The 27945-nt window shown below is 52.7% G+C and overlaps 12 protein-coding genes across 12 annotated transcripts; 5 read left to right on the top strand and 7 right to left on the bottom strand.

The window, feature by feature from the left end:
- Positions 1-741: 741 nt before the first annotated feature.
- C7974DRAFT_4959 (kinase-like domain-containing protein) lies at positions 742-2341 on the top strand. The gene is made up of 5 exons (XM_046146737.1): positions 742-965; positions 1016-1211; positions 1262-1643; positions 1693-2040; positions 2088-2341. Exons 1-5 carry the CDS (start codon positions 862-864, stop codon positions 2114-2116), a joined length of 1059 nt encoding a protein of 352 aa, XP_046002524.1. The 5' UTR covers positions 742-861; the 3' UTR covers positions 2117-2341.
- A 225-nt stretch (positions 2342-2566) lies between these two features.
- C7974DRAFT_370975 (uncharacterized protein) lies at positions 2567-3316 on the bottom strand (the record flags this gene model as incomplete). Its single annotated transcript, XM_046139990.1, has 1 exon — positions 2567-3316. One exon carries the CDS (start codon positions 3314-3316, stop codon positions 2567-2569), a length of 750 nt encoding a protein of 249 aa, XP_046002523.1.
- Positions 3317-3774: 458 nt separating this feature from the next.
- On the bottom strand, positions 3775-4405 carry C7974DRAFT_429789 (ERV/ALR sulfhydryl oxidase domain-containing protein; the record flags this gene model as incomplete). The annotated part of the gene is made up of 2 exons (XM_046144658.1): positions 3775-4201; positions 4299-4405. 2 exons carry the CDS (start codon positions 4403-4405, stop codon positions 3775-3777), a joined length of 534 nt encoding a protein of 177 aa, XP_046002522.1.
- Positions 4406-4569: 164 nt separating this feature from the next.
- C7974DRAFT_5051 (PQ loop repeat protein) lies at positions 4570-5940 on the top strand. Its single transcript, XM_046146750.1, has 3 exons — positions 4570-4812; positions 4861-5082; positions 5135-5940. The coding sequence occupies exons 1-3, from the start codon at positions 4768-4770 to the stop codon at positions 5732-5734; spliced, it is 867 nt and encodes a 288-aa protein (XP_046002521.1). The 5' UTR covers positions 4570-4767; the 3' UTR covers positions 5735-5940.
- A 197-nt stretch (positions 5941-6137) lies between these two features.
- On the top strand, positions 6138-7352 carry C7974DRAFT_382181 (uncharacterized protein). Its single transcript, XM_046140656.1, has 2 exons — positions 6138-6617; positions 6670-7352. The coding sequence occupies exons 1-2, from the start codon at positions 6146-6148 to the stop codon at positions 7056-7058; spliced, it is 861 nt and encodes a 286-aa protein (XP_046002520.1). The 5' UTR covers positions 6138-6145; the 3' UTR covers positions 7059-7352.
- A 39-nt stretch (positions 7353-7391) lies between these two features.
- On the bottom strand, positions 7392-8751 carry C7974DRAFT_5180 (uncharacterized protein). Its single transcript, XM_046146775.1, has 2 exons — positions 8743-8751; positions 7392-8687 (listed from the first exon to the last, which is right to left on the bottom strand). Exon 2 carries the CDS (start codon positions 8326-8328, stop codon positions 7495-7497), a length of 834 nt encoding a protein of 277 aa, XP_046002519.1. The 5' UTR covers positions 8329-8687; positions 8743-8751; the 3' UTR covers positions 7392-7494.
- Positions 8752-10911: 2160 nt separating this feature from the next.
- C7974DRAFT_382169 (uncharacterized protein) lies at positions 10912-11826 on the bottom strand. Its single transcript, XM_046140655.1, has 2 exons — positions 11510-11826; positions 10912-11459 (listed from the first exon to the last, which is right to left on the bottom strand). Exons 1-2 carry the CDS (start codon positions 11801-11803, stop codon positions 11043-11045), a joined length of 711 nt encoding a protein of 236 aa, XP_046002518.1. The 5' UTR covers positions 11804-11826; the 3' UTR covers positions 10912-11042.
- A 358-nt stretch (positions 11827-12184) lies between these two features.
- On the bottom strand, positions 12185-14373 carry C7974DRAFT_324773 (uncharacterized protein). The gene is made up of 3 exons (XM_046138957.1): positions 13973-14373; positions 12695-13846; positions 12185-12643 (listed from the first exon to the last, which is right to left on the bottom strand). The coding sequence occupies exons 1-3, from the start codon at positions 14135-14137 to the stop codon at positions 12431-12433; spliced, it is 1530 nt and encodes a 509-aa protein (XP_046002517.1). The 5' UTR covers positions 14138-14373; the 3' UTR covers positions 12185-12430.
- Positions 14374-14380: 7 nt separating this feature from the next.
- On the top strand, positions 14381-17306 carry C7974DRAFT_467534 (tetrapyrrole biosynthesis, uroporphyrinogen III synthase; the record flags this gene model as incomplete). The annotated part of the gene is made up of 3 exons (XM_046146364.1): positions 14381-15278; positions 15657-16844; positions 16895-17306. The coding sequence occupies 3 exons, from the start codon at positions 14381-14383 to the stop codon at positions 16963-16965; spliced, it is 2157 nt and encodes a 718-aa protein (XP_046002516.1). The 3' UTR covers positions 16966-17306.
- A 244-nt stretch (positions 17307-17550) lies between these two features.
- On the bottom strand, positions 17551-19589 carry C7974DRAFT_4882 (major facilitator superfamily domain-containing protein). The gene is made up of 2 exons (XM_046146730.1): positions 18563-19589; positions 17551-18513 (listed from the first exon to the last, which is right to left on the bottom strand). Exons 1-2 carry the CDS (start codon positions 19420-19422, stop codon positions 17694-17696), a joined length of 1680 nt encoding a protein of 559 aa, XP_046002515.1. The 5' UTR covers positions 19423-19589; the 3' UTR covers positions 17551-17693.
- Positions 19590-20073: 484 nt separating this feature from the next.
- On the top strand, positions 20074-22153 carry C7974DRAFT_382158 (uncharacterized protein). The gene has a single exon (XM_046140654.1). It carries the CDS (start codon positions 20244-20246, stop codon positions 21939-21941), a length of 1698 nt encoding a protein of 565 aa, XP_046002514.1. The 5' UTR covers positions 20074-20243; the 3' UTR covers positions 21942-22153.
- Positions 22154-22478: 325 nt separating this feature from the next.
- C7974DRAFT_382156 (uncharacterized protein) lies at positions 22479-27470 on the bottom strand. Its single transcript, XM_046140653.1, has 4 exons — positions 27130-27470; positions 26352-27074; positions 24649-26304; positions 22479-24602 (listed from the first exon to the last, which is right to left on the bottom strand). Exons 1-4 carry the CDS (start codon positions 27330-27332, stop codon positions 22865-22867), a joined length of 4320 nt encoding a protein of 1439 aa, XP_046002513.1. The 5' UTR covers positions 27333-27470; the 3' UTR covers positions 22479-22864.
- Positions 27471-27945: the final 475 nt, after the last annotated feature.

The following is a 27945-nucleotide window of genomic DNA, read 5'->3' as shown; positions in this document are numbered from 1 at the left end:
TCCTCTCCTTTACACGACAGTCGAGCTCGGTGAACAGACCTTCCTTGTGTGCTGTCAGACAGCACTACATTGCAGTGTGTTGCCACGTTTTTTCCACGCAACTCCACTCCAGCTTGCTCCTTGAGTCTTTGGGAGGCTGACCTAGCGACCAAGACCCTGGTAGACCCTGCCCCTCAGTGAGCGCCCTACCCACCTCTCCTCCCGCGCTCTCTTGTCACCGCTTCGACCTCTTCTACACCCGCGACTTCAGACGCTGTCGACATTGATAGTCGCAGAACAAAGGCTAAACGGTCCATCGACAGCGTTCGGCATCAATTAGCGCACCCCTCCGGCGCCACTTGACAAGTGCGCACGACTCTGCAGCGTATTGGATATTGCATAGGAAAGCGCCGCCTCCGCGCTCGATCTCTGTACAGTTCTCTGTGTGCAGCATAGCAAAGCCGATCGAGAGGTATGTGAACATCTCCTACCCAGCTCACATCGTGGCTGTGCAGCGACTAGTCGGTACTCAAGGGTTCCTGGCGACGCTCGATTGTCGACCTGGGAATCTCGTTTGGTCCCGCGTCTCAAAGGAGCACGTGGGGCTGGGCTCATCGTCATGACACGGCACCGTTTCACCATGAAGTGCTCTGGGTCCGTGAATTGCACCAAGACACAGCTTGTGTCCTGCAGACAACGGCCACAGCTTTACCTTCCTTGTTCGTGTACTGACAAATAGTGGCTGCAGGTTGTACTTGATCTCCCTTCCACCGTCCATTGACGAACCTGTTCTACTTGCTGCACGTCCGAACCGAGTAGCAGCGCCCTCGACCGACCCAGAACTGCCAACACCAGAGCCGACAACCCACAAATACCGCCAACATGCCTCCAGCAGGGAGTGGTAGCTCCAGGAAGATCTCCTTCAATGTGTCGGAGCAATACGACATCCAAGATGTTGTAGGAGAAGGCGCATACGGTGTCGTCTGGTAAGTGGAATCGTGATTGATTCCGCAGGACAAATACTCACTGTCTGCAGCTCCGCGCTGCACAAGCCTTCCGGCCAGAAGGTGGCCATTAAGAAGATTACTCCATTCGATCATTCCATGTTCTGTCTAAGGACACTACGAGAGATGAAGTTGCTGCGATACTTCAACCACGAGAATATCATCTCGATCCTCGACATCCAGAAGCCTCGCAACTACGAGACTTTCACTGAAGTCTACCTTATCCAGGTGCGCATTGACACACACATGAGGTGGAACGGTGGCTGACAATTGGGCAGGAACTCATGGAGACCGATATGCACCGCGTCATCCGCACACAGGAGCTCTCGGACGACCACTGCCAGTACTTTATCTACCAGACGCTCCGCGCTCTCAAGGCCATGCACTCGGCGAACGTCCTCCATCGCGATCTCAAACCCTCCAACTTGCTTCTCAATGCCAACTGCGATCTCAAGGTCTGCGATTTCGGCCTTGCGCGATCCGCCGCTTCCACCGAAGATAACTCTGGTTTCATGACGGAATACGTTGCTACACGCTGGTACCGTGCGCCAGAGATCATGTTGACCTTTAAGGAGTACACAAAGGCCATCGATGTGTGGAGTGTTGGCTGTATCTTGGCTGAAATGCTGAGCGGCAAGCCATTGTTCCCAGGAAAGGATTGTGAGTGTTCATAGGCTTTGTGTTTGGGTGTCGACACTGACTTTTCCAGACCACCATCAGCTCACGCTGATTCTCGATGTCCTTGGTACGCCTACCATGGAAGACTATTATGGCATCAAGTCCCGCCGCGCTCGTGAATACATTCGATCGCTTCCTTTCAAGAAGAAGATCCCATGGAAGGCAATGTTCCCTAAGACCAACGATCTTGCGCTCGACCTGCTCGAGCGATTGCTTGCATTCAACCCAGTCAAGCGTATCACAGTCGAGGAGGCCTTGAAACACCCATACCTGGAGCCGTACCACGACCCCGATGACGAGCCGACCGCTGATCCAATTCCCGAGGAATTCTTCGACTTTGACAAGAACAAGGACAACTTGACCAAGGAGCAATTGAAGCGTACGTAACCAGCGAGTACTGCGACCTTCCCCGCTAACAATATGCAGTGCTTATCTACCAGGAGATCATGCGATAAGCTTATCCCAGTAATTTATATGTGCGGCATTTACAACGAGATCAAGTCATGATACCTATCCGGGATCTAGAAGCATCTCCTCTCGTACCGTTACGATCGACTGAGCACCTAGCTGGTCTGAGCTCATATTAGATGTATCATTCTTGAGCAAACCTTGCAAAGAGACGATATATTGCATTGACGAAACGGAACACTTGATGGTAGTAGGAATGAATAAGAACATGGGGTCGTATTTCTCACGGCTGAAATTTAAACATTGAGTATAAGCGAGCATGAATTGTTTCTCATATATGCCCATCATCCTCCAACTCATTCTGTGAACCAACATGACTGACCGAGCTGTGTTAATAGCTAACACCGGCACACATGAATCACTGACGACCATCTGCCCAATATACGCTCCTCAATTGGCTGTCCCACTCAAAGATGTGGCATATCCACAAAGGCAGCCTAAGGAACAGCTTTGGGCTCAAGAATGGGTGGAAGGGTTGAGATACGTTGACTAGCACGCGCTGTGCAGCCACCGTGCGAGGCTAACCCTCTTCGCTGTCGTCTGTTGTGCTGCGTCTTGGGTAGAGACCCTCGACGGGTTGGAGCGTCCAAATCCATGGAATACACGCTACTCTGGCGCCTGTGATGTGAGGCATGTCGCAGTGCTGGAGGACTATTGAAGGGTTCTTCTCGAGGTTCAGGCTGGGATGGTGGCGAGAGCGGTCTTGTATAGTACACAGATCTTCTATGCGTCTGTAGTGTCGCAGTCTCATGGCACGGTGCCATTCCTCGAGTGTGTGATAGCGAACTCGTACTTGGCCAAGATAGGTGTCCTTTCTCACTATCACCGTTCCGGTCAGTAGCCGACTCGCCTCTATTAAGACGGCTCATCTTGGGGCCGAAGAGCGACTTCCAGTTTACTGAGTATCGTGATTGTTCTTCGCTGGAACTCCTTCCATGCTCGGTAGTGGTGACCGCTTGCCTCGACGGCCATCGTTCGGTATTATGTCCTTTTCGTTTCTTGACTCTCATGAGACAAACACAGCCCAGCACATAAAGGATCAAGACGAGTATGATGCCCAGGACGACGGCTGAGCTGCGATCGTCACAATCCAGGGGTTTCAAGCCGTCAGGGTCGGCTGTCGAGGGCACTTCGGTGGGTTCAGCTTCATAGTTGAGGCGCAGACTTTCGATGGGATAGAGATACATGGCAGCTGTAAGGATTGAAAAGACGAGAGATGCCACAACTACTTACACTCCAGTTCGATGGGTGTAAAGTCATGATGTACTGACCCCGCATTGTGCTCAAAGGTAATGTGATCGCATACTGCAGATGCGAGACACGGTAGTCGAGCGTACCTAGCCCTTGCTAGCGATACCTATATCCGTGGTTCAACCTTCGGAGATGCACAACGTTTATCGATGATGGAATTAGACACAGAACGCGCGGCAGAATATACCGGAGTGGTGGACAGTTTTGATAGGATCCTTTTCCTTAACGCCGTTTAATGCCCGTGTCTATGCTCTTGAGTCGCGTTGTGTTGTGTTGTTACAGAAGTAGTGTCCGAACCAACGCTATGCGTATCGTAAACCACTCGTATACACATATAATCATACACCGTTATACATTTTTCCACGCCATTGTATGCTGCTCTTGCTTGTCATGCTCAAGGATCGCAACGCCCGTCCTTCCACCCCGTCCTCCACCTCTCCTCCCACTTCGTGCAGTCAAACTCTTTCTTCCCCAGCTTGACATTCACCGCGTTATGCGCCTCGCACATCCACTGTCCGAACTCGCTGCGACTGCTGACCCGCGGCGTGTTGGTCTTCATCCAGTCCTGGAAGTCCTCCGCGCACACCCAGCACGGGTACAGCTTGCCAAATGTGCGCAGGAAGCTGGATGTCTCGGATTGCAATGATGACGGTGGGTTCTCGGGATACGTTGCTGTTATGGAGTGCAGCAGGGTCCAGGACGAGCGGCCGAGCTGTGCGACGTCTGGGGGGCAGTCTTTGGGGAGAGCGGGAGGGAGAGCGGCGCGCTTCTTCTTGCCGCCAAGTGCGAACAGCGCGCTCATGTCGTTACAGGTCCGGCATCTAGGTAGGTCGTGTTAGCAGTCTGTCTGCCTGTGTGGTTTGAATGCGCTGGGGCTGCTGCATCTCGCCCGGCGCATTGCGCTGTATAGGCACTCACGGCTTGCCATCTGCATCGTAGATGATGCCGTTGATGATCTTCCTGCCTCCGGGCAGCGTCTTTTCAGCATCTTTCTTTTCAGGTGTCTCCGTAGGTAGCGACGCCATCTTGCCTGGGGTAGTGACTGTGTCGTGTGTGCATCTGTGATTTCAAAGCATCGTGAACTTGATGATCGGCCCTGTCCTGCCTCGGTGCTTGCGTGTGCAGGGGTGGCCCTGGTTGCCTGACGCGCCGGCGAGCAAGCGAGTTCGGAGGACTGCAGTGCTTGAGAACCTGTCTTGGCTGTGATAAGATGGATTTTCATGCTTTTGAATCGTGCAAGATTGCTCTTGAATCACATTTGACAAGGTTCCTATAAGACAGGAGCTATTGCGATGCTTTTGGGCCTCGGCTATGTTTCTTGATATTCTCTTCGCCTCCCATCTCTACTACCACGGCTTCTTCCACGAAATCTGATCCCATCTCAGCCATGGACGTCCCCGTTGCTGCAAATGTGCTTGGAACTTTGGGCGCTGTACGCTGTATTCCATGTTCTCATGGCGAACTCTGCTAATTTGGGCAGGTCTGCTGGTCGATTCAATTAATACCCCAGATCATCATCAACTACCGCCGGCACAATGCCATCGGTCTACAGCCTACGATGATGATGCTATGGGCATGGGCAGGGGTCCCGTTAGGTGTCTACAACATCGTGGAAGAATTTAACATTGCTTTGCGCATTCAGCCTCAGATTTTGATTGTTCTGAGCTTGATGACGTGGATTCAATGCTATTACTACGAGAAGGTATTGCCGATATGTACCCTCAACTACAGGATAAAAGCTAACCAGATAGTAGAAATGGTCTGTTTCTCGTTCACTAGCTCTCGTCATTCCCGTCATGTGCCTCATGAGTGGTGTACAAGCTGCCCTCATTGTTGCTCTGCGCCATGCAAAAGAAAAAGACCTCGAGTGGCCCCTGATCTTGATGGCTGTACTTGCTGCCCTTCTACTTGCGGCAGGTGTAGGTAGCCATTACATTGATATCTACCGCCACCGTACGGTACGAGGCATCTCGTTTATCTTTGTAGGAATCGATGCTCTTGGCGATGTTTTCTCACTGCTCTCTGTCATCTTTCAAACGAAGGTCGACATCCTGGGCATAATCATCTACGCTACAGAGCTAGTGCTTTGGATCGGAATCTTTGCTTGCGGCGCATACTACAACTTAATACCCTGGCTGAAAAGGAAACACAGTGGTGAATCGACGGCAAGCGACAGATCACAAGCTGGTGAGAGAGATTCTACGAGCGCAAACACCACAAGCATTGCGCTGCATGATTTGCCTTCTAGTACTTCGGTATTCAGGACGCCGTCCGCAGATATCGAGGTACAGCGACAGCGCAGCGTAAGCTCGAGGATAGGCGGTGTGGCCCACCTGCCTTCCAGGGTAGCTTAGGCATTTTCGCACGTGTCGGGTTGTATCTACCTTCGTTGGATTGGCTCGAGATTACTCTCGCGGTCGTTTGCTGTCTGCCACAAACAAACCGTTGTGGGGTCCGCTGCTGCTATCTGTTGTCACCTGGCAAGCGCGTTGACCCCAGCTCACGTTCACCTCCACAACGCGAGCTTCCCCACAACAACAACAACAACGACAACAGAAATCCGCACCTCTAAGATCCGAATATCCTACAAAATCCATCGCCGGCGGACTCTGCTCTCCTAGTTCGCTAGCAACAAGCGCTGCCGCGTCCAGACACCACACAATCGAACACAAAGTGAGTATCAAGTTCGCCTGTAAACAACAACATCTACCTCTCCCACGTTCGTATTTTACGCGTGTCACCAAATCTGACCAATAGCTGCGAAAATGGCGAGCGATTTCCCCCCAACCTTGAAGGTTACTTCCTCAGGCTCTCAGTACTCGGTCTCCACCTCGGGCTATGTGACTGTGCCCAACCCTACGCCTCGTACAGAAGCTGCTGAGGTCGTCGACCCGCCGCCAGAGATCGACTTCCAGGCTATGACAAAGACTCTTGCCACCATAGCAGAGGGTCTGAACGAGTCAGCAGAAGAGGCCATGTTTCCTTCTCCGCCGATTAACACACCAGTTATCACTTCACCGGCAGCGTCCGTTACCTACCAGCACCCTAAGATTCGTAGCCGTGGGATGAGCACCATTGGCGATAGGCTCGCCCGAGCTGTGGCTGAGGGTCGCAAATTCTATCACGACTCAGACGTATCGACCAGTGACAGTTCTGTTCGCTCGTCCCTTCCCACAGATGACGAGAGTGATAGCATGAGCGATGTCCTCAGTGATGGAGGAAGGGATAGGCACAATAGTAAGTTTATTTTCTTAACTACTCCTTGTTCTTCTCTCAAACAAGCGCTTAGTTCCCATCGCCCTAGGCTCGCCTCGCGCCAACCCGATGGGGCTGATCTCTTTCACCTCCAACGATCTTGACGATAGACGTCCTGCGCCTTTCAACAGCACCGAAGCTTTCGATGGCGCTACTCGAACAGGTATCGGCTCTGGAAGTGTTTCCCCCGACAGTACAAAGAGTGCTGCAACCGGGGTCACTGAGATGAGCACGTGGAAGGAAGAGGTGGAAGGCCGTTTCGAGCGGGCTCTGAAAAGCCTCGAGAATCTGGCTCGCGATGAACACAATCTGGACTCCAGCAAGCCTATGGATTACTACTACGAGGCACACTTGAAGCGACTCTTGGGCGCCCACAAGCGAAAATTTCCTACGTCTGTTGGTCTGATGCAGAAGCCTTCGTAAATATGGGGACAGGGCTCTGGAGCCAATGTGCATAAGGAACGAATCGGACTCACAAAACGTATGGGCGGATGCCCCAGGCTTATTTGGCAGCTGGCGTTAATGGTAATGGGTCTAATGGTAATGGGTTTCATGTATGGAGTACTCTTCAAGGCATAATGCGGTTCTCGACGAGAGTGCTTTTCTGGACTTTGGCACACAGCCAGCAAGCAGGGAAACCGAACGTGGTTTAATCCTGAAACTGGATCCATGAGCACTTTAGTGTCTTCAATCATGCAATACGATAGTGAATGGGGTTCAAGATTATTCATTAAACGTGTCGCGTGAGCTTTCTATGCACGTAGCCATTCCGGGGTATCATCCCTCCATCAATCCAGTCTATATCCAAAGTTCCGCCCCCAATACCAGAACTGAAAATCTTTCTAAATGATCCTCCTCTTTACATCAAGAAGTACATCAGTGCGCCCAAAACCGATACACCAAACGACTTCGATGAATCAACGCCAACGGCACTCCCAGCACCCTGGCTTGACGACGCACTCGCTTCAGGTACTTGTGTGGTGACAGTGTTGGTCTGAGGCGCAATAGTCGTAGCCTCGGTGATAGTCTGAGGCGCAATGCTTGTGCTAACCTCAACGCCGTTCACAGTCGCCGCGCGAATAGTGCCAGGAACCGTTGTGGGCGCTGTGAACGTTGTGCCGGGGACAGTAGTTGTGTAGACGATAACAGAGCCGAGTTCCGACGCAGGGATCGCGCCACCGACGCCAGTTCCTGTGTACTGCGGGGGCACGCTGAGAGTAGAGGTGTTGGGCTTGTCCTGCGGCGCAGCAGAGTAGATGTTTCCGCCGGAGTAGTCGCCGCTGAGCAGGTTGATGCTCTGGCCATTGGAGGAGTAGTCTCCTGTGGTCAGGGATCCGAAAGAACCGTCGGGGAACTTGAAGTTTGTGGTGAATTTATCGTAGCACATGGGGATGTTGAGTGATTGGACGTTGATGCAGTTCAGCGAGGCAACGCAGCAGAAGCCGGAGGTCGATGCGCGAGCGGCCAGGCCACGCTTGCTGAATGAGATACCGTTCACCGAGTTGAGGACATCGGTGTAGAGCGAGGAAAGGTCAGAGCCAACTGCTGGTGGGTTGGTACCAGTGGCGCCGGAAGGCTGGCAGGGCTCGCATGGGTTATCGTTGGAGGCCTGGGCTTCGAGAGCCTCAAAGGGAGAGCCGGGCGCAGCGGCAGCTGTCGCGGCGAGTGCAAGGGCGAGGTACTTGAGAGACATTTCGGTTGGGTGTTGAGGGCTGTGAATAGTTTTGCAGCGCAACGGAGATATGGTATAGCGAATGCGGTAGATGTATTTTTCAACGATCGACGAGATGCGGTTACTGATACCGGAAACGAGTGGCAGTTGCAACAAAAGCGCGGGTAGGACCGAAAAGCGAGAGACGGGGTAAAGACGAAGACAAAGGTTTTTGGGTCAAAGAACGAATATATACTACCAGACCTTGCTCAAAGCACCCAACTATAGCATGCTAGTGCTACATGACAAGCTATGTCCCTTAGACCCCGTACGCTATTGACCTAGGATCCGCCGTGCCTCTTCGCGCGTGCTCTATCGCCCGTTAGATAGTGCATGGCCAACTGGCGGGAGTTAGGACGGTAACCCATGGGTCGATCAGTCAAAATTCGGGCACACCTGCAAGCGGCTTCTCTACTCCAGATCTCGGTCACTTCGCTGAGGGGAAGGTGTGCCGTGCCAACGAAACGCCGAGTTTCGATTGGCCAGGAGCAGTTTCTTTGTCTTGGAATACTTTTTTGGCGGCTTGTCGAGAATCACGATGGTTGAGGTGTGCCTGCTCAGGCGACCACAATACGAGAACGCTAAGAAATCGGCATTTTCATTCGCCAAAGAGCAAATGATCGAACGGGGCAAGCCTAACCAGTCGCGCGATTTCTTGCCTGTATTTCTTGCTACTGTAAATCCCACGCGGGAAAAGGTAAAATTCTCGAACTGTGGCTTGCTCCGGGCTCGGCTGTTCAGTCTAGCAGGTGTCAACAGCCGCTACTTTGATGAATGCAACGTCATACCGGGCGCGATGTTCCCGCCAGGCCTGATAAGGGCTTGGGTTTCTTCATCGCTGCGTATGTAGACTCGAGCCATTTCGACACCGTTCTTCTCTACTGTACGGGGCTCCCTGCACAGCTTGCGAGGCCGGTGTCATTTTGTGTGCACTACTGCGCCTGTGGCACGCGACGGATAGTTGATCTTTGCCGCTCTGAGAGCCGGCACGGCAGTCAAGACTCTGCGGTCGCCTCGGCGTTGCTCGAGCCCTACCTTATCCCAGCTTCCTATTCACCAGAAGAAAGCTTGAGCATTGCACGCGACTTGGGGGTCACAACCTGTGTCTTGGTCCCACCTCCACACCTTGACATGGCTCGTCAAGCACCTCCACTCCTCCAGATCGGCCGTCGTTGCCCGTTGGGTCAACGTCCAGGCACCGAGCATGTGTGCCTGTGCCGCTTCCGAGATGAGCCTTGAGTTCGACGGTACGGGGCACCGGTAGGATGTTAGCTGATGGTCTTTACTCATGCTATATCTTTTTCAGCAAGGGGTATAGCATCAGCTCGGCCGGACATACGAAGTGGCTTGGTGCTGCCGGAAGATCCTTCTGTCAGGAAGATGTGTGCCGCAACCTAATTTTAGCGTGCAAGTTTTGAAGGAAGGAGTCTCGTGAGCGCGCATTATATGCAAATGCAACGTTGAGTGTGCAGTTTGCCACGTCAAGGACAAGGCTGTCAGCCTCCAATTTGATTATGCATGTGCTTTGTTGTCATCACGCGCATGGTCAACGGCCCTGCATGAGCAGTCTTGGAGCGCTTCTGTTGTGTGCATGTCGGCTTTCTCGTGGGAGTCGCTTTCGATGCAAGAGCCACAGCGCCCAATAACCTGACCGCTAAGTTTCGATATTAGAGTACCCACTGTCTCAATGCAAAGCTACAGTTGGCGTCCTATCATCACCAATACGGAAACCGTATCTCCAGATACTGATCGAGCCCCACCAGTGCCACTGCAGGAACATGCGTAGTTTCCAGTATGGAGAGCTGTGCTTATCAGCCAATGATCCTGCCCCATAAGCTCGGTTATCCGCAAAACCTCTCGTGCCATCTACTGTAGGACCCATGAGTAGGATCGTCCAAGACGCTCTTATTCTGTGCCATTCAACCTCTCTCCCATCATCTCTGCTAAGCCACTCTTCTACAGGAGCAATCGGAGGTAACAAGATTCTATTCAGGTGAGATAAAGATGCTTGAAAACGATACAGATACACCAACAGCCAACACCTCAGGGCAACGGACCTAATTCACTTGTTCACGGCGTAGAGGTTGTCTTGCGACTTAACATAGCACTTCATGTCGGTGCATTGTGGCATAGTAGAATAAGATTAGACAAACTCGAAAGATCTGGAGAATCGATCCGCGAAGAATGAGGCCTGACTTGTCATATGAGGACTCGTGTCGGTCTAGTATCAGATAACTCTTTGTACTGTGATGTCTATGCCTGAGCTCATGATCTTGTACCATTGACAGATGATTTGGATCAGGAGTCCGCAGTCCAGCCAGTTGCCAGCACGGCAAAATGGGTGTGAAAACGAAGTATCTTTTGTACATCTCTCTCCTTGGTATGCTAAAGGTGGAGAATGCATTAATAGATAAATCACATCCGCGACCGACTGACTGGATGTTCCACTACATTCTGTGACAATTAGTGCATACATAGTGGTTAGACAAAATGCGGCTCAAATAAATTGACATAACCGTGACGTCAGCTTCCATCATGGAACACAACAACACGCACGTCATAGGATTCTTTGTTTAAACTGTTTATTCATTGTTTGTAGATTATTTATCATAGAGAGACGACTCAGTCCTTGCAGCAGCGTGCGTACAAGCTTAGCTTGCCTCTAAACATCATGTCGTCATGTCGTTAATCCTCATCTACTGTGACTTCCACTGAGCGATCTCGGACTCATCGAGATGCCTCAACTTGTTCACGTTGGGGGCCTCGCCAGTCGCAACACCCTTAGCCAGCTCGACAAACCCACCAATGGCGGTCTTTTTCGAGACAGCGTATTGCGCAGTCTTAGCCTTGACCCTGATGATGCCGATGCGAGGGTCTTCTGGGCCACCGTCGTGCTTGCCGTCACCGAGATCACCAATCCAAGCCTTCAGAGCTGGCGAGTAGTGCTTCTTGACGATGTCTCGGTTGGTCTCGATCGAGGCATGGCCTGAAATGGAGGCCCACTCGCCGGAGGGGTTGATAAAACCAATGTTAACGGACGAATCCTCCTTGAGGTCGTCGGTCTTGCCAGACTCGGTGTTGGTGTGGAAGAGAAGATCGAAGCCGTTGCCCTCCTACGGTCTTATTAGAAGCAGTTCCAGACTAAACCTTGTCAGTAACGTACCTTCGCGGCGAGAGCCATAGCGCGGCTAGCAAGCAGATCACTGTCTCCAGCATGTGTAGTGAACAAGCAGAACTTGGTCTTGTCGATGAACGTGAAGAGGTCCTCGACCTTCTCCTTCAGGGAGACCTCATCCTTGTTCTTCGCGGTGTAGGGGTCAGCTGGCTTCGAGCCGGTGTCGGTGTTGCTGAAGGAGGACATAGTGAAAGCTTGGGGTGTTCGTGTGAATTTGGGTTGGAATGAAGCCTGCGAGGCAGCTGTCAGTCCACGCCTTGCAAGAGTAATTGAACGGAACATTGATATAGTCGTACCTTTGTGAAGTATAGTGATGGAGTTCTGTACGCGAAGAGCGAAGCTTTTGTACTGCACTGAGCGTGTAACAATGATGACGTAGGTTACCCCACAGAATCTGGACCCGCGCTTTCGTGATCGAAGGTGACAGCGCAGCTCATGAAACTTATTGCGTGATCTAGACTGCAAATAATGTTAGCAGTATTGACGCCTATTTAGTACTTACGCACGACATAAACCGACACAACTTGTTATTGCCTCCAAGAACGTTAAGATTCAACCATATAGGCTCACTTACTTTTACCTCGCAGAGAATCTCCGAAGGTCCATTACTGTACATCTTCAGCATCACAAGACACAGCAGTCCAAGTATGCAAGACTCAGAGTGAACATTAAGGGGATATATTACGATCTAAACGCCCAGTGTTTCTACACAGAATCGAAGAGCGTATAGCACACTGCGCATAATCTAGACCTTATGCTATGCCGCTGTTGTCACATGAGCCATGTTGGAGAAAACAATTGGAGCTAAAAAGAGTAAGATGCCGAACCAATGGCCGTGATAGATCTCGAACAGATCGCCGTACTTTTTCAATGACAAGCAAGTTGGACAGATTGATGGACAGAAGCGCTCTATGCCTCAGTGGCCTCCTTGTCCTCAATGGAGGCCTTCTTGAGGTCCTCGGCAACATCGGTAGCAGCGCCGTTCTCCTTTGCGGGCTCAGCAGATGGGGAAGCGGAGCCGTTGACAGCCTGGCTCTTCTGCGCGGGCTTGTCGGCTGTGCCTTCGGCGGCATCCTCCTCAGCCTCGAGGCGTGCAATCTCCTTCTTAGCCTTCTCGACGTTCTGTGAATGTAAGCTAATGCTACTACGTGCAAATTATACCAGTAGACATACCTCGTTAGTCTTGCGTTCTTGGTCCTTCTTCCAGTACGCGAGTTTCTCATTCAGCTTTTCGACAGTGGCAGGAACATCAGCTTGGCTTGAAGGTGCATCAACGCCAACCTTGGCAAGCTCCTCAATGATGCCGATGTTCAAGTTGAACTTAGAAGCGACCGGGGCAGCACCTCCCTTCTTGCCACCCTTCTTGCCCTTCTTGCCACCAGTACCAGTGAAATAACTCTCCTCTTCGGTATCCTTCTTTGAAATACGAGTGCCCTTGATACCAGAGTCGTCGACGGTACGCTGTGCCGAGGCAGCGAACTTGTTAGTCGATGCGACTTCCTTGGCAGGCAGAGCAGACGGGTCGAAGTGGCGGATCAGACCCTCGGTAGCGTAGATCTCGTCCTGGTATGCAGGTGCGCTGGCCTCCTCTAGGCGCTGCTCGGCGGCCTGCTTACGCTTGCCGGCCAGGTAAGAAACCTGCTCCTGCTTTCGGCGCTCGTTGCGAGCCTTGCGGGCCTGGAAATCATATTCCTGGTATGCACGCTTCTGCTGGAAGTACTTGTCCTTCAACTCCTTCCTGGCGACATACTTCTCCTGCTGCTCAGCACGGGCCTTGTCAGTGGCTTCACGGAGAGCCTTGAGGCTCTTGAAAGCCTCGTCCTGCTCAGCCTTCAGGCCATCCAGCTCGGTCTGGAGTTTTGTATACTTTTCGCTCAACGCCTTTTGCTCAGGGTCGTCGAGCTGCTTCTTCTGTTCAGCAATCTGGTTCTTGAGATCGTCGATAGACTTCTGCTGTGCATCGAAGCCAGAGAAGTTCTTGCGCGCCTTGTGGAGCGAGGAGATCTCGGAAAGAGCCTTCTTCTCTTCCACCAGCTTCATCATACCAGAGTCGACCTGCTTCTGGAGACGCGCGATCTCTTGGTCAACATCTTCGACGGACTTGAAGTTGACACGGCTCTTGTTCGTCTTGAGTTCGTTCAAGCGGGACTTGAGCTGCTCGTCAAGCTTCTTCATTTTCTCGAAGATGGCATTGCGACCGGTCTTGTTCCCCTGCTGGGCCTGGCGAATGGCGTTCAACTCGGTCTTGAGCTCCTGCTGGCGCTTTGCGTTGGGAGAGTCCTTGTTGTTCGGGCGGGCGGTGTCGAGCTTAGCTTTGGCGGCATTCTAATTATTCGTTAGTGAATGTGCTCGAGGACAGACGGCTAACAGGTCCTGCAGGCATCCGATGGTGTCCTGCGCGACGAGCAAGTGCGAACGACTAAGCGAGATGTTCAAAATAATAACACGTACCAGCTTTTCCTGCGCAGCCTGGTGCTCCTTCTCTGCCTTGGCAAGGTCCTCCTTGTACTTGTCGTCATCCGGCTTTTCGGGGCGAACAATCTGCTGCTTGTCCTGGGGGGCAGTCGCATCGGCGGTAGCCACCTGGGCAGCGGAGGGGGTCGCGAGTTCAGCCATGTTGACGTTCAATTGGAGTCGAAATTCCAGTCGATGGAATGCGACAGGAAGGCGAAAGTGGAGGGAGAGGACCGGGCGAGGGAGATGGGGATTGTCAGGTCCTGAGGACAAATAATTGATAAATTGGCGGGTCGCTCCCTCGAGTGCACGGATAAGCCGCGGCGAGCTTTCCAAGGTTGCTTAGCGTGAATCTGGCCAGTAGGAGCAGGCTGACCATGTGCCCCTTCGCTCGACAACCACAATATGGCGGAATTCTCAGAGGAAAAATTTCCAATACTACTTCTCAAAACGAAGTCAGTTCCAAAGGACACATACGAGGAATTGTTCTCGACTTACGACAACCATGCTTATATACCGATTTTCGTGCCTGTCCTCGAACACCGGTTCAAGCAAAATGCCCTAAACAATGTGCGCCAGCACATAATCAACCGAGGACTGGTACCAATATCGAAGAAGGGTCTTGCATCATACGGGGCCTTGATTTTTACCTCACAGCGGGCCGTGGAAGCCTTCAACGAAGTAGTAGAGGATATCCGAAAAGAAGGTATCCATGCACTTGATGAACTCCTGCCTGAGAGTCTACCTCTCTACGTTGTTGGACCGGCTACCGCACGTGGACTGCGTTCGTTGAATTTGTGCTGTCCCATTCTGGGTGAGGAGACGGGTAATGGAGAAGCCCTTGCAGGCTTCATTCTGGAGCACTATAACGCTCTGTACCCCAATGATCTTAATCCACCAATTCTATTCATGGTTGGCGACAAGAGGAGGGACATTATACCAAAAACTCTGCAGTCCGAAAAATTGCCGTCGGGTCGAAGCGCCAAAGTGGACGAGTTAGTGATATACGAAACCGGCGAGATGCATTCGTTCAAGACCGACTTTACCGAGATATGGCGAAAGAACGCGGACAGCGGATCGACGCGTCAGTGGATTGTGGTCTTCTCGCCCACAGGTTGCCAGGCTATGCTCGAAAGTCTGGGCCTCTTAGATGTCAAGACTGGGAAAGCCAAAAGAAATGCTGGTGTGAGAGATATCCTGATAGTAACAATTGGCCCAACGACCCGCGACTACCTGATGAACGAGTTCGAGTTCACGCCAGACGTTGTTGCTGAGACGCCGAGTCCAGAAGGTATTGCCGAAGGTATACAAGCCTTCCTGAAGCAACAATAACAAGATGTATATACCACATCTGGAATGACCCAGAAGTGGAGGTTGCTCGTTGGTAGCGATTGGTGCAAGCGAATGCTACCCCTTGCATCAAGCTTTCGTCTGAGTGCTGAACAGTCCTGCAGGCGCAGACAATGTGTTACATAAACTCTACTGTAGGGCCGTGCCCTGACGATCACAGCCGCCTGTGTTCCTGCGTCTGCCGCCGTTTAGTGGTGACATCACCTAAACGCGTAAAAACGCGCTAGACAAACGTCTCAAAGTCGAGTCGCGCCCAGATAACATCATAACCACACTACACACTCGAAGAGTTCGTAAATCTATTCACAATTCTTCTGTACTCCTCTCCCAGATCAATCATCCAACACAATGGCAGGAACACGCTCATCAGCACGTAATGGAAGTAACAATTCGAGTCCAGCTAAGAGCGATAGCATGGTTGGGAGCAAACGAAAGCCTGAGGCGGATGCGGACTCGTCACCAAAGCGTGATCGGAAGGTTGCTAAAAACCAGCCAACAATCGACAGCATGCTCGAGGTTGACAGCGAGAAGAAGGCGGAGAATGATACTCAAATGCAGGAAGCCGCACGGGATGTGGTAAACGATGCGGAGAACAACACATCTGAAGCCGACACAACCGATCAGTCAGCGGAGAGTGAGAGCAACAATGCCATCGAGGAGAGGAGTGTAAAAGGGGAAGACTCAAATGCTCAAGATACAAATGGCAAGACAGAAGCCAACGATGACGGCGCGATTGAAGAGTCGTCGCAGCGCGAGAAGAAGATGCCGTCCAACATCCTCGAAAAGGGCGTCATCTACTTCTTTACGCGTAACCGTGTCAGCGTTAACGAGGCTGAGAGTGTTGGCGACCTTCAGCGTACATTTTTCGTTCTTCGACCGCTACCTGCAGGCGCCAAGCTAGGTGATGGTGCTATTCAGGATCTCAAGAATAACCGTCTCTTTGCTCTGCCTAAGAAGGTTTTTCCCAAATCGCATACCGATCGCTTCATGGCTTTCGTAGAAAAGGCGAACGTCTCCATCTCGGATCTGAAAGACAATTTCTTCGAGGGCTCGGAGTACAATACGCAGACTAAAGGCACTCGTCATACAGACCCGGTCACTCCTGTAGCAGAGGGCGTATACCTCATCACCCGCACCGAGGATGCCACAACACACCTTGCATACTCCACAACAATTCCTTCCGAGATCGGTCAAGTACAGGAAGACCTTGGAATTAAGGATCAGGGCAGTTTTGTCATTAGTGTGAAGAATCCTGAGCGTAGTGGCCCAGCAAGCGCCTCGCTGCCGCAAAAACCTGATTTCTCAAAGGAGATAATCGAGGAGTTCCGTGGCCTTGCATGGTCTGAAGTCAAACCGAAGTATCTTGACCACGAGTACTGCCAGATCTTGCTCATCGGCGAGAGCACTGAGAAGGCTGTTGAGACTACGAAGAAGAATGAAAGGCAAAACAAAGAAACGCCCAAAGAGGAAATCGAGCAGCTCGAGCACGAAGACGAGCTTCGTGTACAGCATCTGAAAGGTAGGCTAAGTAGCAAGATCTCTAAGCCCCAGGTACTGACGTGCTCTTAGGTGATGATACAGTTTTCGAGGATCTTAAGCTCAGCAAAGACGAATACCCCAAGCTGCCGACTACTTGGTAGAGTACCTTCGATGCCCAGTTGATGTCTTCTGGTACCGTTGACACTTGGAGAACCAGTCATTTTGACAAGAAGGAATCGCTTCGCAAAATTCGGCCGGTGGCAGCCTGTCTCTCTTTTTCTCCTTCTGTCTTGCACCTGTAACAGATCCGCACAATTCATGTACTATATAGAGTCATTGGTGATTATCAAAAATTGGGATACGCCGAGGCAATAATATAGGGGAGCCGAGCAAACGGTTTTCAGAGTTGCTGCTTGTTATAATCAATGCAACGGAATGTGAGAATCTAAACAAGAAGTATCGTTCTTGCGTTCTTGCAATAGCCGCTTTTCCATTGATCGAACCTTGCTTTGCCCTTAAAACCTGGAGAAGAAACAGCGGCGTTTGCCATCAACCCTTGGTGAAACATGGGCTCACGGGGTTAACCCACAGCCGGTTGAGGTGAAGGCTGCTCGTGAGAGGGAGGCTACCCGCGACAAGGAGTTTCGCCCGAAATCTCGCCTGGAAGATAAAGACGGAGAATCTGAATGGCTCTGGGCACAGACCTGGAGAAGAAACCACCGAAGGGTTATACGAGGCTCCTGGGTATGACTGGGACAAACGTCTAAAAACTTATCGAGAAATGAGGCTGAGTAGGAAAATTATTCTAAGTCGAGGATGCAAGATTCCTACCTCTAGTGTCACAGCTCTATAGTATAATAATTGCCTCTCGCGAGCAACATTACTGTAGCTACTGATCCTTCTTCAGGCCTACCTTCCCAGCCTTTCTCAGCCCCGCAATAGCAATGACAATGCACACCAGCATGTACGCAAACATCGTCCAAAAACTTGCCCGATACCCTTTCAACAACTCCATAGGGTCATTTGCCCCCGAACTGCCGCCATGCCCATTCCCACCCTCACTGGCGCCCTCATCATTGCCAATTACTCCCAACGCTACGACTTGACAACTACCCATACCCAAGCTCATTCCAAACTGTGCCACAGTGTTGAAAACCGCACCTGCAAGCGCCTGATCTCTTTCCGGGAAGCTGTCGCTGATGATGATTAAGCCGACCGTGAACAACACATCTGCGGAAAAAGGAGCGAAGGCCTGGGCCCAGAAGGCAAGATAGAAGTAATTCCAGCTTGGGTCGAGCAGTGCCATGAAGAGCGGAGACACAGAGCAGATGACAGCACTGACCGTGACCAAGTAGAAAGCTGGAATCTTGTGGACAAACGTACCAACGAGTATGTTAATCAGCACACCAGCGCCGAGGTTCGGAAGTAGGTACAAGGAGGTAGTCAGTGGAGTGGCCTTCTGGATCTCTTGGAAGTAGAGTGAGGAGAAGAGCTCAATACTGTTCATGACGCCGTAGGAGAGAGCGACCATGATGCAAGTCGACGTAAAGGGAATGTTCTTCCAGAGCTTATTGGGAACTAGCGCGGATTTGTTGGTACGTTCGCGGTAGCGCATCCATGCCGGGAAGGCGAGGAGAAGGACGACGCTCACTGTAAGCAGAGAGATCGTTTCTGCAGATCGAATAGTAGTGAGATCTGCGCTGAGGATGCTACGACACGTTAGTACATCATGACATTGCATGTGTTGAAGATGCTTACGCAAGGACATATGCCAGTATTGCCAGTCCACCACTCGAAATTATGCCGCCGACCCAGTCGACCTCCTTCCCCACTTTCTTTGCGAGTGCATTAAGCCCGCCTTGACCGCCCGGCTTCAAGTTTGGCAGACTCCAGAAAGCTGCAACGGCTGTTGTCAGCAGAGCGCCCCCAGCCAAGTAAAATCCAGACCGCCATCCAGCTTTCTCGACCAGGACCCCACTGATGACTAGGCCAGCAGCGAACCCGAGGGGCTGACTGAAACCTAGACATGCGAATCCGAAGTTTCTTGCACGTCCAGATGGTACTGCCCCTGATATCAAGGCCACCGATGCTGGCAGGTGCATAGCGAGGGCGACTCCCTGAAGGGCCCGAAAGACTACGAGTTGCTCGCCAGTGCTTGAGAAACCGCAAGCCAAGGTAAAGGTCCCAATGAGTGTGATACCGAGCAGCTCGACGGGTCGTGCACCCACTATGTCAGCGATAGATCCAGCTATCAAAAGGCAGGCTCCAGATGTGAGACCATAGACTGAAGAAGGCCATAGATAGAGAGAGCGGTCTAATGACAGGGAGCGTGCGATCTCGGGTAGACCGATAGTGATAACACCATTTGTGAAGCTAGCGATGAAGCCTACAAAGGAGGGCGTGAAGATGGTAAGGAAGGTCTGGAGATTGGACGTTTTTGTCTTGAGTGCAGTTAAGCTGGAATCCGACTCGAAGATACCACCGAGGTGAGGCTCACCGAGTGTCCGCGCTGATTCTGCAGATAACCTTGCGTTGTGCAGTGATGACTTTGGTATGTTGCTCTTGGAGATGGTCTGCAGCTCGACTGCCTCTGTAACAGTTGCCATAGTAGTGCTCATTGTCAACTGTCGCAACAATGTAGATGTGCGTCAATAGTAAACGGCATATCAACTTATAGATATGTAATGAGTCATGCTTGGAATCAATGCGAAATTTTGAAGACTCCGATGTTGGTTTCTCTTTGTCAAATTGACGGATCCTCACGCCCTACTGTACACTTGTCAAGTGTGGAGCCAAGTTTAACACGCTATGATTGGCTAGAACGATACGTCAGCTTATTCTTCCAACTCTCCTTCCGTTTTCGAGATACACGTTGACCAATGTCAGTCAAGGAATGCTTTAAGTCAGTGTTTAGAACACGTCAAGAGGACATCGCTTACGAAATTGCGCCGTCTATTGCAAAATCGATGTAAGAAAGTTAGTTTTAGAGACTTGAGGGCGCACCAGAGGTCCGAAGGTAGTGATGGCTACAATGTGGACACGCCCACAAAAGGCTTTGAAAGTTCGACGCAGGCTTTTGGCGCGCATTGTCGCGTGGGTCGCACAGGAGAGCGCCAATCCCCCAGAAAGAATTTCCCGAGTGTGAGTGATTGGTTCTCCACGCTGCGAATGTGGGCCGGTGTGACGTGCTGTAAAGCGCGTTGCTCGTGGATACGCGCTAGTAAACAATCCCGCGTTCCCAGCCTCCTCCATATGCAAGCGCCAGCCACACAGTATCTCACCGAAAGTATCGAGGAACACGCTCTCCTCTTCCCCACACATTCCAAATCTACCATCTCTACACCGAAAAGTCTTGACAAAAGTCGCTAGCTGCATTCGTTGTTCAATACATTCCTGCACCTTCGTCTACTGGGTCCACATTCCAAAGAGCCCGCGCATCATGGCGCCGCACCCCGAATTTCTGGCTGATGCCCAGGCACAGAGCTCCTCCTCCCCTCTGGCCGCCCGCACTCTGCAGCTGGCTAAATCACTCTCGAAGCGCGATGACCTGTACGCGAACCTCGCAGGATCGGGCTCACGACCAGCGCATGACCTGTCTGGACCTGGGTTTCAGGTGCTGTTCGCTCTTATCGGCGTGGGCATGACCCTGACGGGCATCTGGTTCTTCATGTGGGCCAAGAATGGTGGCTTCAAGTGGAGGCAGGATGATTGGGAGGACTACAAGTCGACTGTTCTGCGTCGCAAGGGACCAGATGGAAAGACGCTGTCCAACGCTTCCAAAAGTACCAGGCTAGGAGGCGGCAGTGTCGTCCACGGTGGTAGCTATGGCGCCCCAACCAGTATTGGCTACACCGATGAGACTGGTACGAGTGCAGACATGAGCGAAATCCGCGACGCCGAAGAGGGCAAGTCACGCCATGGCCTTAGAGGTGGTGATGGCAGAAGCCACAAGAAGAAGCATCGCCGCGATTACACTAATGACTACAACGACCCCGATCTCGATGGATACCGTCACGAGAAGGCTGCCCGTGTTGGAGGCCTCAACCGCCAAGCTGATGGTATGTATACCGACTACTCACCCACCGAACCCTCCGACCTTGGCTCCAACGTCTCCGGCAAACCGCTCGTAAACAAGGAGAAGAGGGATCCCAAGAAGGAAGCCAAGGAGAAGGAGCGCCGCGCTCGTGAACGCATGAAGAACGCCAAAGCCGCCGAGAAGGAAGCTCTCAAGACTGCCGCCGCTGAAGCTAAAGCCCGCAAGGAAGCCGAGAAGGCAGCCGCTAAACGCGAGAAGGCCGACCAGAAGAGAGCAAAGAAGACGCGCTCTGAAGTCGGATCAGAGATGCCAGAGATGGCCGAAACCCGCACTGAATACACACGCGCCTTCACTGAGTACACCGCACCGTCTGAGTATGACCAATCTGAGGCCCGCGACTTCGCAGCTCCACCATCGAAATCTCCCGTCAAATCTACTCCTGTCAAGTCTACTCCTGTCAAATCCACCGCTGCCAAGTCTACTCCTACCAAGGCTGCTTCAAATGCTCGCCGTGCGCCTCCTTCCGCCGCCTACTCATTCACAGCCGGCGATGACGACGCCAATACTGTCTACACCGGCGCCTACACCGAAGCAAGCGACGACCGCACCGCCGCCGAATCCTCATACTATTCTGACTACCGCCCCAAGGCCGAGCGCGCCCAGCCACGCCACCAGTCGCGCGACCGCACCTCACAGTCGCGTGATCGTACCTCACAGTCTCGTCCCCGCCCTGCTGGGTCCCGCTCGCGCCCATCTTCTCAGACGCCGCAGAAGAGGCACCGCAGCTCTCAGCCTGCGACCCCTCAGGCACCTCAATCTGATATCTTCACAGCCGCCAACGGACCAACTCAGGGCCACATGTCCTACCCCTGCCACATTCCTGGTCTCAGCCAGGCCGGCACCGTTGTTCCCGGTGAGAGTGTAAGCCAGGTTGGTGCACCAAGCAACCGCCGTCGCCAGCAGGCCGGCACCGTTGTCCCCGATGAGAGCATCAGCCAGGTCGGTGGCAACCGCCGTCGTGAGCGTGGCGGTCGCGATGTCATGGCCGGTTACAGACGTGGTGGCGGCCGTCGCGATTCGCTGAGTGACAGCGACTCGTAGACGACTGATGCTACGAGGACCAGGGAACGAGATTGCATGACCGGCGTTTTAGGTTTGGATTTCAGCAAGCGAACAATCATGAATGGGAATGGTGATTGTACAGTGTACAGACGAGCGATGGATACCAGGATTGGGCAGATAATGGAGTAACGAACGGACGAGCGAACGTATATAGATACCGTAAGAATGATACCATGAGACGGATTTACATATTCTTTGCACTGTGCTGATTGGAAATGAGTCCTCTCCGGATGAGCCTTAGGCTTCAAGTCGGCATTCTGGCTCATTAGCCGCTGCGTCTTTAGTTACGATGCTGCCTTCTATGTGTTGCGCGGCCTGCGACGCCACATATCGGCACTCCGCTTCATACAAATCATTGAATCTGGTGTCCTGGGCTAGCGAAGAAGCAGAAGCAGAGGTTGATACAACCATAATTTCGTCAATCGAAGGAGCAAATGCTCTTTCGTCACGAGTCGGGTAATAGGATGCCAGGTTAGCTTGACAGTAATCACGGCAACAGGACTAAAATCACGTACACGATGTAGAAGGGGTATATTCATTTCCAGATCGCTAGAAGCGCTAAGAAGAATCGCAAGCATATAGCGGAAGAACTAATCATATCATGGCTGCGTACAAAGGCATTACCTCATCCCACTTCCATATCTCATGTCGAACCGATGTAAGCCCAGCCCAACTGGAACCGACGAGTGGGGAATAGAGCGATGTGAAGATCAGAGAAAAGTACTTGTACAGCGTAAAGAGTGTGAAGTCGTGGTCGATATTCGTGACAGGAGGAGAGCGCAATTCCTGAGACCGTAAGAGTAAAGGTTGCGTAGGTGAGATGGTGAGAGGGTGGATGCCTAAAGGTCCAGGCCCCGTAACTATTGCATGTTCTTGTGGTGGCAAAGGAGTGTTGCAGTCGTCTACAACTCATCCTTGACCCTTTGTGTGGCCTCTGTGGCTACGCTTGACGCGCTGCTAGCTGCTTCAACAGCAGTGCTAGATGCACTGGCATACATCTCACTGATACGCGAGTTGGCGGCCTCAACAGCTTGTGCGATCCTGCTGCTTGCGCTCTCCATGGCACCTTGCTCGGGCCCGTAAACAGCGGAGCTGATCTTGGAGTAGGCATAGTCAGCGTTCTCACTGGCGACTGAGGCAACCGACTCATATGCCTCTCCAGCGTTGCTTGCGACTGAACTGTATACCTCTCCGGCGCCGCTGACCACAGAGCCGTATGTATCAGAGGCACCGCTGGTAACCGAAGCGGCGTACCCAGTAGCAGTTGGCGTTCCAAAGATTGCTGCACTGATCGCGGCCTGAGCGCTGACGGCGGCGGCAGTAAAGCTATCTTGGGCCTGCTGAGTGCCATAGATAGCCTCGCTAACTTGAGACTGGATAGAGGCGTACGCACTGGCGACAGACTCGCTAGCCTGCTCAGCAGCACCCTTGGGGGTTCCATAAACGGCGATCGACGCACTCTCGACAGCTTGATCGATTTGTGCGCTGGCTTGGCTAAGAATGGTCTCAACAGCAGCCGGTGGGGTAAAGATAGAGCTGACGACTGAGGAAGCGGAGGCATAGGCGTCGGCAGCATATTCGGTTGCAGCCTCAAAGCTTTCGCCAGCGTACGAACTTGCGGAATCGTACTGCTCATTCACATACGACTCAGCGGAGGCAACGACAGCCGGCAGACCAGTGGAGTATGCTGATGCGAAGCGGCTCATAACGCTTTCAGTAAAGTCAGGCTCCTTACCGACCACTAGCTCAGAAATCAGAGCTTGAATGCCAGCGTATTGTTCAACAGCCCTTGAAGTAGCTTGTGCGCCATACACACCAGCCTGAGAGTAGACGGATTCGGCCCAAGGGGTGGGCTGACCGTAGACCTGAGTGCTGGCCTTGGCAATCAAGGCTTCCCAGTTTTCGCTGGCTTGAGAGGCGATAGATTCCGTCCATGGTGTCTCAGAGCCAATGACGCTTGAGCTGGCTGCAGACGCCAGAGATTCGGCAGCGGCCTGTGCATTCGATGCTATGGACTGGGCGTTTGCAGCTGCGGAGTTCGCGGTATCTGAAACATCAGATACGACAGAAGCTGCTGATACCGATGCGACTGAAGCGAAAGAGCTTGCTGATGCAGATGCGACAGAGGCAAGAGACTCTACGGTACCTTGTTGAGGGCCATAAACAGCGCTAGAGGCGGCATCCAGGAACTCAGAGTACCGACCGTGAGCGAGTCCGATAGCCTCGTAGTACTGACGGCGTGCACTGTCAACGCCGGAGGTGGGCTGCGAAGATAACTGAGCCGAAGCTTGGCTGAGGCCTTCAGACAACCGTGACGATGCAATAGATGAGACTGACTCAAAGTAGCCTTGAGTTGGGCCTGCAACGTAGCTTTTCGCTGACTCGGTATACTGGAGAGCAGCCTGTACTTGCTGGCTAGCCGCAGCAACAGAGTCGGAATATGCCTTCTCGAAACCAGACAGTAGTGTCTGGTAAGCGGGTTGCTGCGTTCCAGAAGCAAGAGTTGAGAGCTGGGACTTGGCGTTCTCAAGTTGTTCGCTGGCAAGGCTGACGGCGTTGCTGTAGCGTGAACTGACTTCAATCTGCACGGTCTTGATGACAGCAGTAGGAGTTGGAGTGCCATAAATAGCGTATGATGCACTGCAGATTGTTAGAGTGAATGTGACCAAGTGGAGTTGGTACTTACGCGGTGACAGCATCAGCAAACTTCACGGAAGCCACACTAGTAGCACTCTCCAGGGACTGCTGCTGTGTGCCATATAACGCCGCTGAAGCGGCGGCGATGGCTTTGGCGTACTGTTCACTTGCAAGAGATGTAGCAGACTCGACACTTCCTTGTGTTTTGGTAGCACCCAGCAGAGCTTCGCTGACAGCTCTGGTCAGTTCAGCCGCACGGTCACCAGCGTCGGCAACGATACTCTGAAGCTTAGCAGAGTAGTTTTCGTCCTCATCGTCGTCAATGACGTCGTCAAAAACAGGCTCACGGGCCTCAACAAGGACTTGAGCAGCGACGCCGCCCCAAACCTTTTTGGGTGACTCTGCAGCAGCGGAGACCTTATCAACTACAGCGTCCTTGGCCTCTGAAGCAGCACTGGATGCACTGCTAACTGCCATGCTGACACCGCTACTAGCGCTCGATGCACCGCCAACGACCACTTCAGAAGCCTTCGATGATGCCTCTGACACCACGCTCTGCGCTGAAGGAGTCTCCGAGCCGGCAACAGACTCGTAAGCTTTCGACGAAGCCTCTGACATCTTCGAAGAAGCATCGGACACTGCACTCTTGATTGAAGATGCAACACTCTCGCTGACTGGAGTCTCAGAGCCGACGATCGCTTCCGAGGCCTTGGACGAGGCGCTCTCCACACTATCCGCAACTTGTTGGGCTGCTTTGCGCACACGAGGAGGTACCGTGTTATCTGTGAAATCATCGGTGGCATCATCGGCCCACAGCTTCCACTTGGCGACATCCTTGAGGCGAACTAGCTCGTTGACGTTCTTTGAGGCAATGGCCATGGCCTCATCTTCAAGACGCTTGGCTTCTTCGTGAGCGATGCGGAGGCCCTCGTGCCTGGAGCCCACAGACTCAACTTCGGCTTGCCATTCCGTAAGAGTCGACTTCAGCTTGTGGTATTTCTGCCAGTCTTTGTAGGTGACGCCGTCAGTCCATGCCCATCGCATTCCCACCTCCTGAAGTCCAAGGCCGTGAACTCTCTCCAGAACCTCAACAGTACTCCTGACAGCAGCCTGCACAAGGGTATCAGTCTCCGTATCATAGGAAGCCTTCCACTCGCGGATATCTTGGGCCTTCTGCTTGACAGCCTGTCCAAGCTCACGGGCCTTGGCGCTGCACTGCTCGTGTGCTGCTTCAAGGTCCTTCTCACTAGCATCCTCGGGCAGAGACTTGACGGTGCGCTTGACAAAGCTCTTCAAGCTAGCGATGGTCGTATCCGCACTTTCTTCGAGCTTGACGATCAAGGCTTTGCCTTGCCCGTTAACGCCATTCTCAACCTGGCGGTCGGTGATCTCAGTAACACGTTGCTCCAGGTCTTCGGCACCTTTGTCCGCTGCTGCAGCGAATTTGCTCTGCCACTGTCGGAGATCCTCATTGAGCTTTTCCTTGAGCTCTTCAGACGAAAGACCAGAATCCTTGGGGTCAATCGATGCCTCAGGCTGAGCTACAAGAGAGGAACTAGACGAGTCACCTAGAATGCTGTTGACTACACTCGAAGCCGCTTCAGTGGCAGAGTTGATAGATGCCGAGGCGACAGAAGCGATGGAGCTGGAGCTCGATGCAGCGACAGTAGGAACAACCTTGGAAGCGTCGGTCGCAACAGTAGATCTGCAAGCGGTCAGAAACGTGTAGAGCGTACAGAGTCGGTTTCTTACGTCTCAGGGTTGACAGCATCGAAGACAGATTCAACTTTCTTCTGGTCGCGGTAGCGACCGAGGCGTTCGGAAATACGAACCAGCTGTGGTTCAACGTTATCGCCGTAGAGGACACGGAGCTGGGGCCACACATTGCGGATCAGGAATGCCCAGGTGACGTCCTTGGCAGAGCGGACGTGAGGGAAGACGACATCGACAACGACATGACGGCCTTGAACACGAGCTTTGTGCAAGTACGGCAGAGATGCTTCGTATGCAGGGAGGAGCGACTTGTGGTAGACAGTGTTCGAGCCGTCCTTGATCTGATCATAGTAGGGGCTGGCGGCCTCAGAAGCCTTCTGAACATGAGGTCCAAGGTAAGCATCGTACTGTGCCTGGGCTGCGTTCTGGGCAGTCAGGAGGTGCGGGCGGACAGTCGTGTCCCAGTTTGCTGCGGCCTGCTTCTGTGCCAGCTCAACTCTGTGCGCTCCGTACGTAGCATACTGCTTCTTCGTAAAGCTGGCGGCGGGTGTGTAGACCTGGCGTCCGAAGCGATCGGCATATGGCTTGACTTTCTCGACGTGAGGAGCAAGGTAGGTCTGATAATAAGGCTCCAAGTAAGGCGTTGCGTAGGCCCGGGCCTGCAGGTATGGAGCGCAGACGCGGGGAGAATCGTCATTGAGCTGTGTCATAGAGGACGGACACCTAAAGGCTGCAGTAAGGATGAAGTACCATATCGATAGCCTGCGCTTGTTAGCTTTGCTACAACATCGGGCAAGAACTAGAGGAGCTTGTATACCTCAGCACGATGCTTGTGATGGCCCCTGTAAACGATCTTCTTTGTTTCCTTTGGCGCACAGTAACACTCGAAGATTGCGACTTGCTGGCGAGCCCGTTGGGCTGGCCGTTCGTTGAACCAACGTTGGCTGAGCCGTTTAGATATCCATTGGCTTTGGGTTTTGAGCCCTTTTTGGCCCGGCCGTTGCTGTGCGGGGCGGCCATGGTCGCGGTGTTGCGACCTGTAGACGGTCAACGGCTGCTCGCGTGTTGTGGGCCCGTTTATCGTTGGCGATGTGGGCGTAGTGCAACTATCGGCACCTGCAATGGTCGTCAGCGCGAAATGAGGGAGAGGGAAGAGGCAGCAGCACGCACGATGAATGTTCTCAAATCCTCGGAGTACTAGCTAGAAAGTCAGGCTCCGGGCTTGTGATTGACTGATGATAGCTGATGGGAGCTAGCTGCCGCGCTTCGTGCAAGCGATCTTGGAGGATCTGTGATGTAATTGCACGTGCGGACGGGAACTCAAGCAGGAATATCAAGGAACGCGCCGTGAAAGGAGACAAAACACGGCAGAGGAGTGATCTGAAGTAACACGAGGAGCGTCTGGGCAAGAACAAGTGCGCGTGTGTGCGGTCTGCAATAAATTCTTGCAGTGTCTCCGCTGTGCTCAGGAGGAAGGCGCGGTGCTTCAGATGCTGGTGCAGGTGCGACATCACTGGCTCTGGCGCGCTTAGCTCCGCTGCGAACCTCTCTGTCGGCATATGCACGATCATGGCCGTCTGGATGAGCCAGTGAAGCCGATGATGCTAACGATTGCGTGACATTGCACCCTGCT

The sequence above is a fragment of the Boeremia exigua genome, assembly GCF_020726555.1.
Source record: "Boeremia exigua strain MPI-SDFR-AT-0100 chromosome Unknown C7974scaffold_1, whole genome shotgun sequence".
In the NCBI taxonomy this organism is placed as follows: domain Eukaryota; kingdom Fungi; phylum Ascomycota; class Dothideomycetes; order Pleosporales; family Didymellaceae; genus Boeremia; species Boeremia exigua.
This window is presented reverse-complemented; position numbering and strand designations above follow the sequence as displayed.

Coding starts and splice junctions, on each gene's coding strand:
- C7974DRAFT_382169 (XM_046140655.1), bottom strand. CDS start 11,803: ATGTTCCGTTCAATTACTCTTGCAAGGCGTGGACTGACAGCTGCCTCG. Junction 11,460..11,509: donor CTATGGCTCTCGCCGCGAAG/GTACGTTACTGA, acceptor ATAAGACCGTAG/GAGGGCAACGGCTTCGATCT.
- C7974DRAFT_382181 (XM_046140656.1), top strand. CDS start 6,146: ATGGCGAGCGATTTCCCCCCAACCTTGAAGGTTACTTCCTCAGGCTCT. Junction 6,618..6,669: donor AGGAAGGGATAGGCACAATA/GTAAGTTTATTT, acceptor ACAAGCGCTTAG/TTCCCATCGCCCTAGGCTCG.
- C7974DRAFT_4882 (XM_046146730.1), bottom strand. CDS start 19,422: ATGAGCACTACTATGGCAACTGTTACAGAGGCAGTCGAGCTGCAGACC. Junction 18,514..18,562: donor ATACTGGCATATGTCCTTGC/GTAAGCATCTTC, acceptor AACGTGTCGTAG/CATCCTCAGCGCAGATCTCA.
- C7974DRAFT_5180 (XM_046146775.1), bottom strand. CDS start 8,328: ATGTCTCTCAAGTACCTCGCCCTTGCACTCGCCGCGACAGCTGCCGCT.
- C7974DRAFT_382158 (XM_046140654.1), top strand. CDS start 20,244: ATGGCGCCGCACCCCGAATTTCTGGCTGATGCCCAGGCACAGAGCTCC.
- C7974DRAFT_382156 (XM_046140653.1), bottom strand. CDS start 27,332: ATGGCCGCCCCGCACAGCAACGGCCGGGCCAAAAAGGGCTCAAAACCC. Junction 27,075..27,129: donor ATCACAAGCATCGTGCTGAG/GTATACAAGCTC, acceptor TAACAAGCGCAG/GCTATCGATATGGTACTTCA. Junction 26,305..26,351: donor GATGCTGTCAACCCTGAGAC/GTAAGAAACCGA, acceptor GACCGCTTGCAG/ATCTACTGTTGCGACCGACG.
- C7974DRAFT_324773 (XM_046138957.1), bottom strand. CDS start 14,137: ATGGCTGAACTCGCGACCCCCTCCGCTGCCCAGGTGGCTACCGCCGAT. Junction 13,847..13,972: donor AGGCTGCGCAGGAAAAGCTG/GTACGTGTTATT, acceptor ACGAATAATTAG/AATGCCGCCAAAGCTAAGCT. Junction 12,644..12,694: donor AAGAACGCAAGACTAACGAG/GTATGTCTACTG, acceptor TTACATTCACAG/AACGTCGAGAAGGCTAAGAA.
- C7974DRAFT_4959 (XM_046146737.1), top strand. CDS start 862: ATGCCTCCAGCAGGGAGTGGTAGCTCCAGGAAGATCTCCTTCAATGTG. Junction 1,212..1,261: donor CTGAAGTCTACCTTATCCAG/GTGCGCATTGAC, acceptor ACAATTGGGCAG/GAACTCATGGAGACCGATAT. Junction 1,644..1,692: donor ATTGTTCCCAGGAAAGGATT/GTGAGTGTTCAT, acceptor TGACTTTTCCAG/ACCACCATCAGCTCACGCTG.
- C7974DRAFT_5051 (XM_046146750.1), top strand. CDS start 4,768: ATGGACGTCCCCGTTGCTGCAAATGTGCTTGGAACTTTGGGCGCT. Junction 4,813..4,860: donor TGCTTGGAACTTTGGGCGCT/GTACGCTGTATT, acceptor TAATTTGGGCAG/GTCTGCTGGTCGATTCAATT. Junction 5,083..5,134: donor AATGCTATTACTACGAGAAG/GTATTGCCGATA, acceptor ACCAGATAGTAG/AAATGGTCTGTTTCTCGTTC.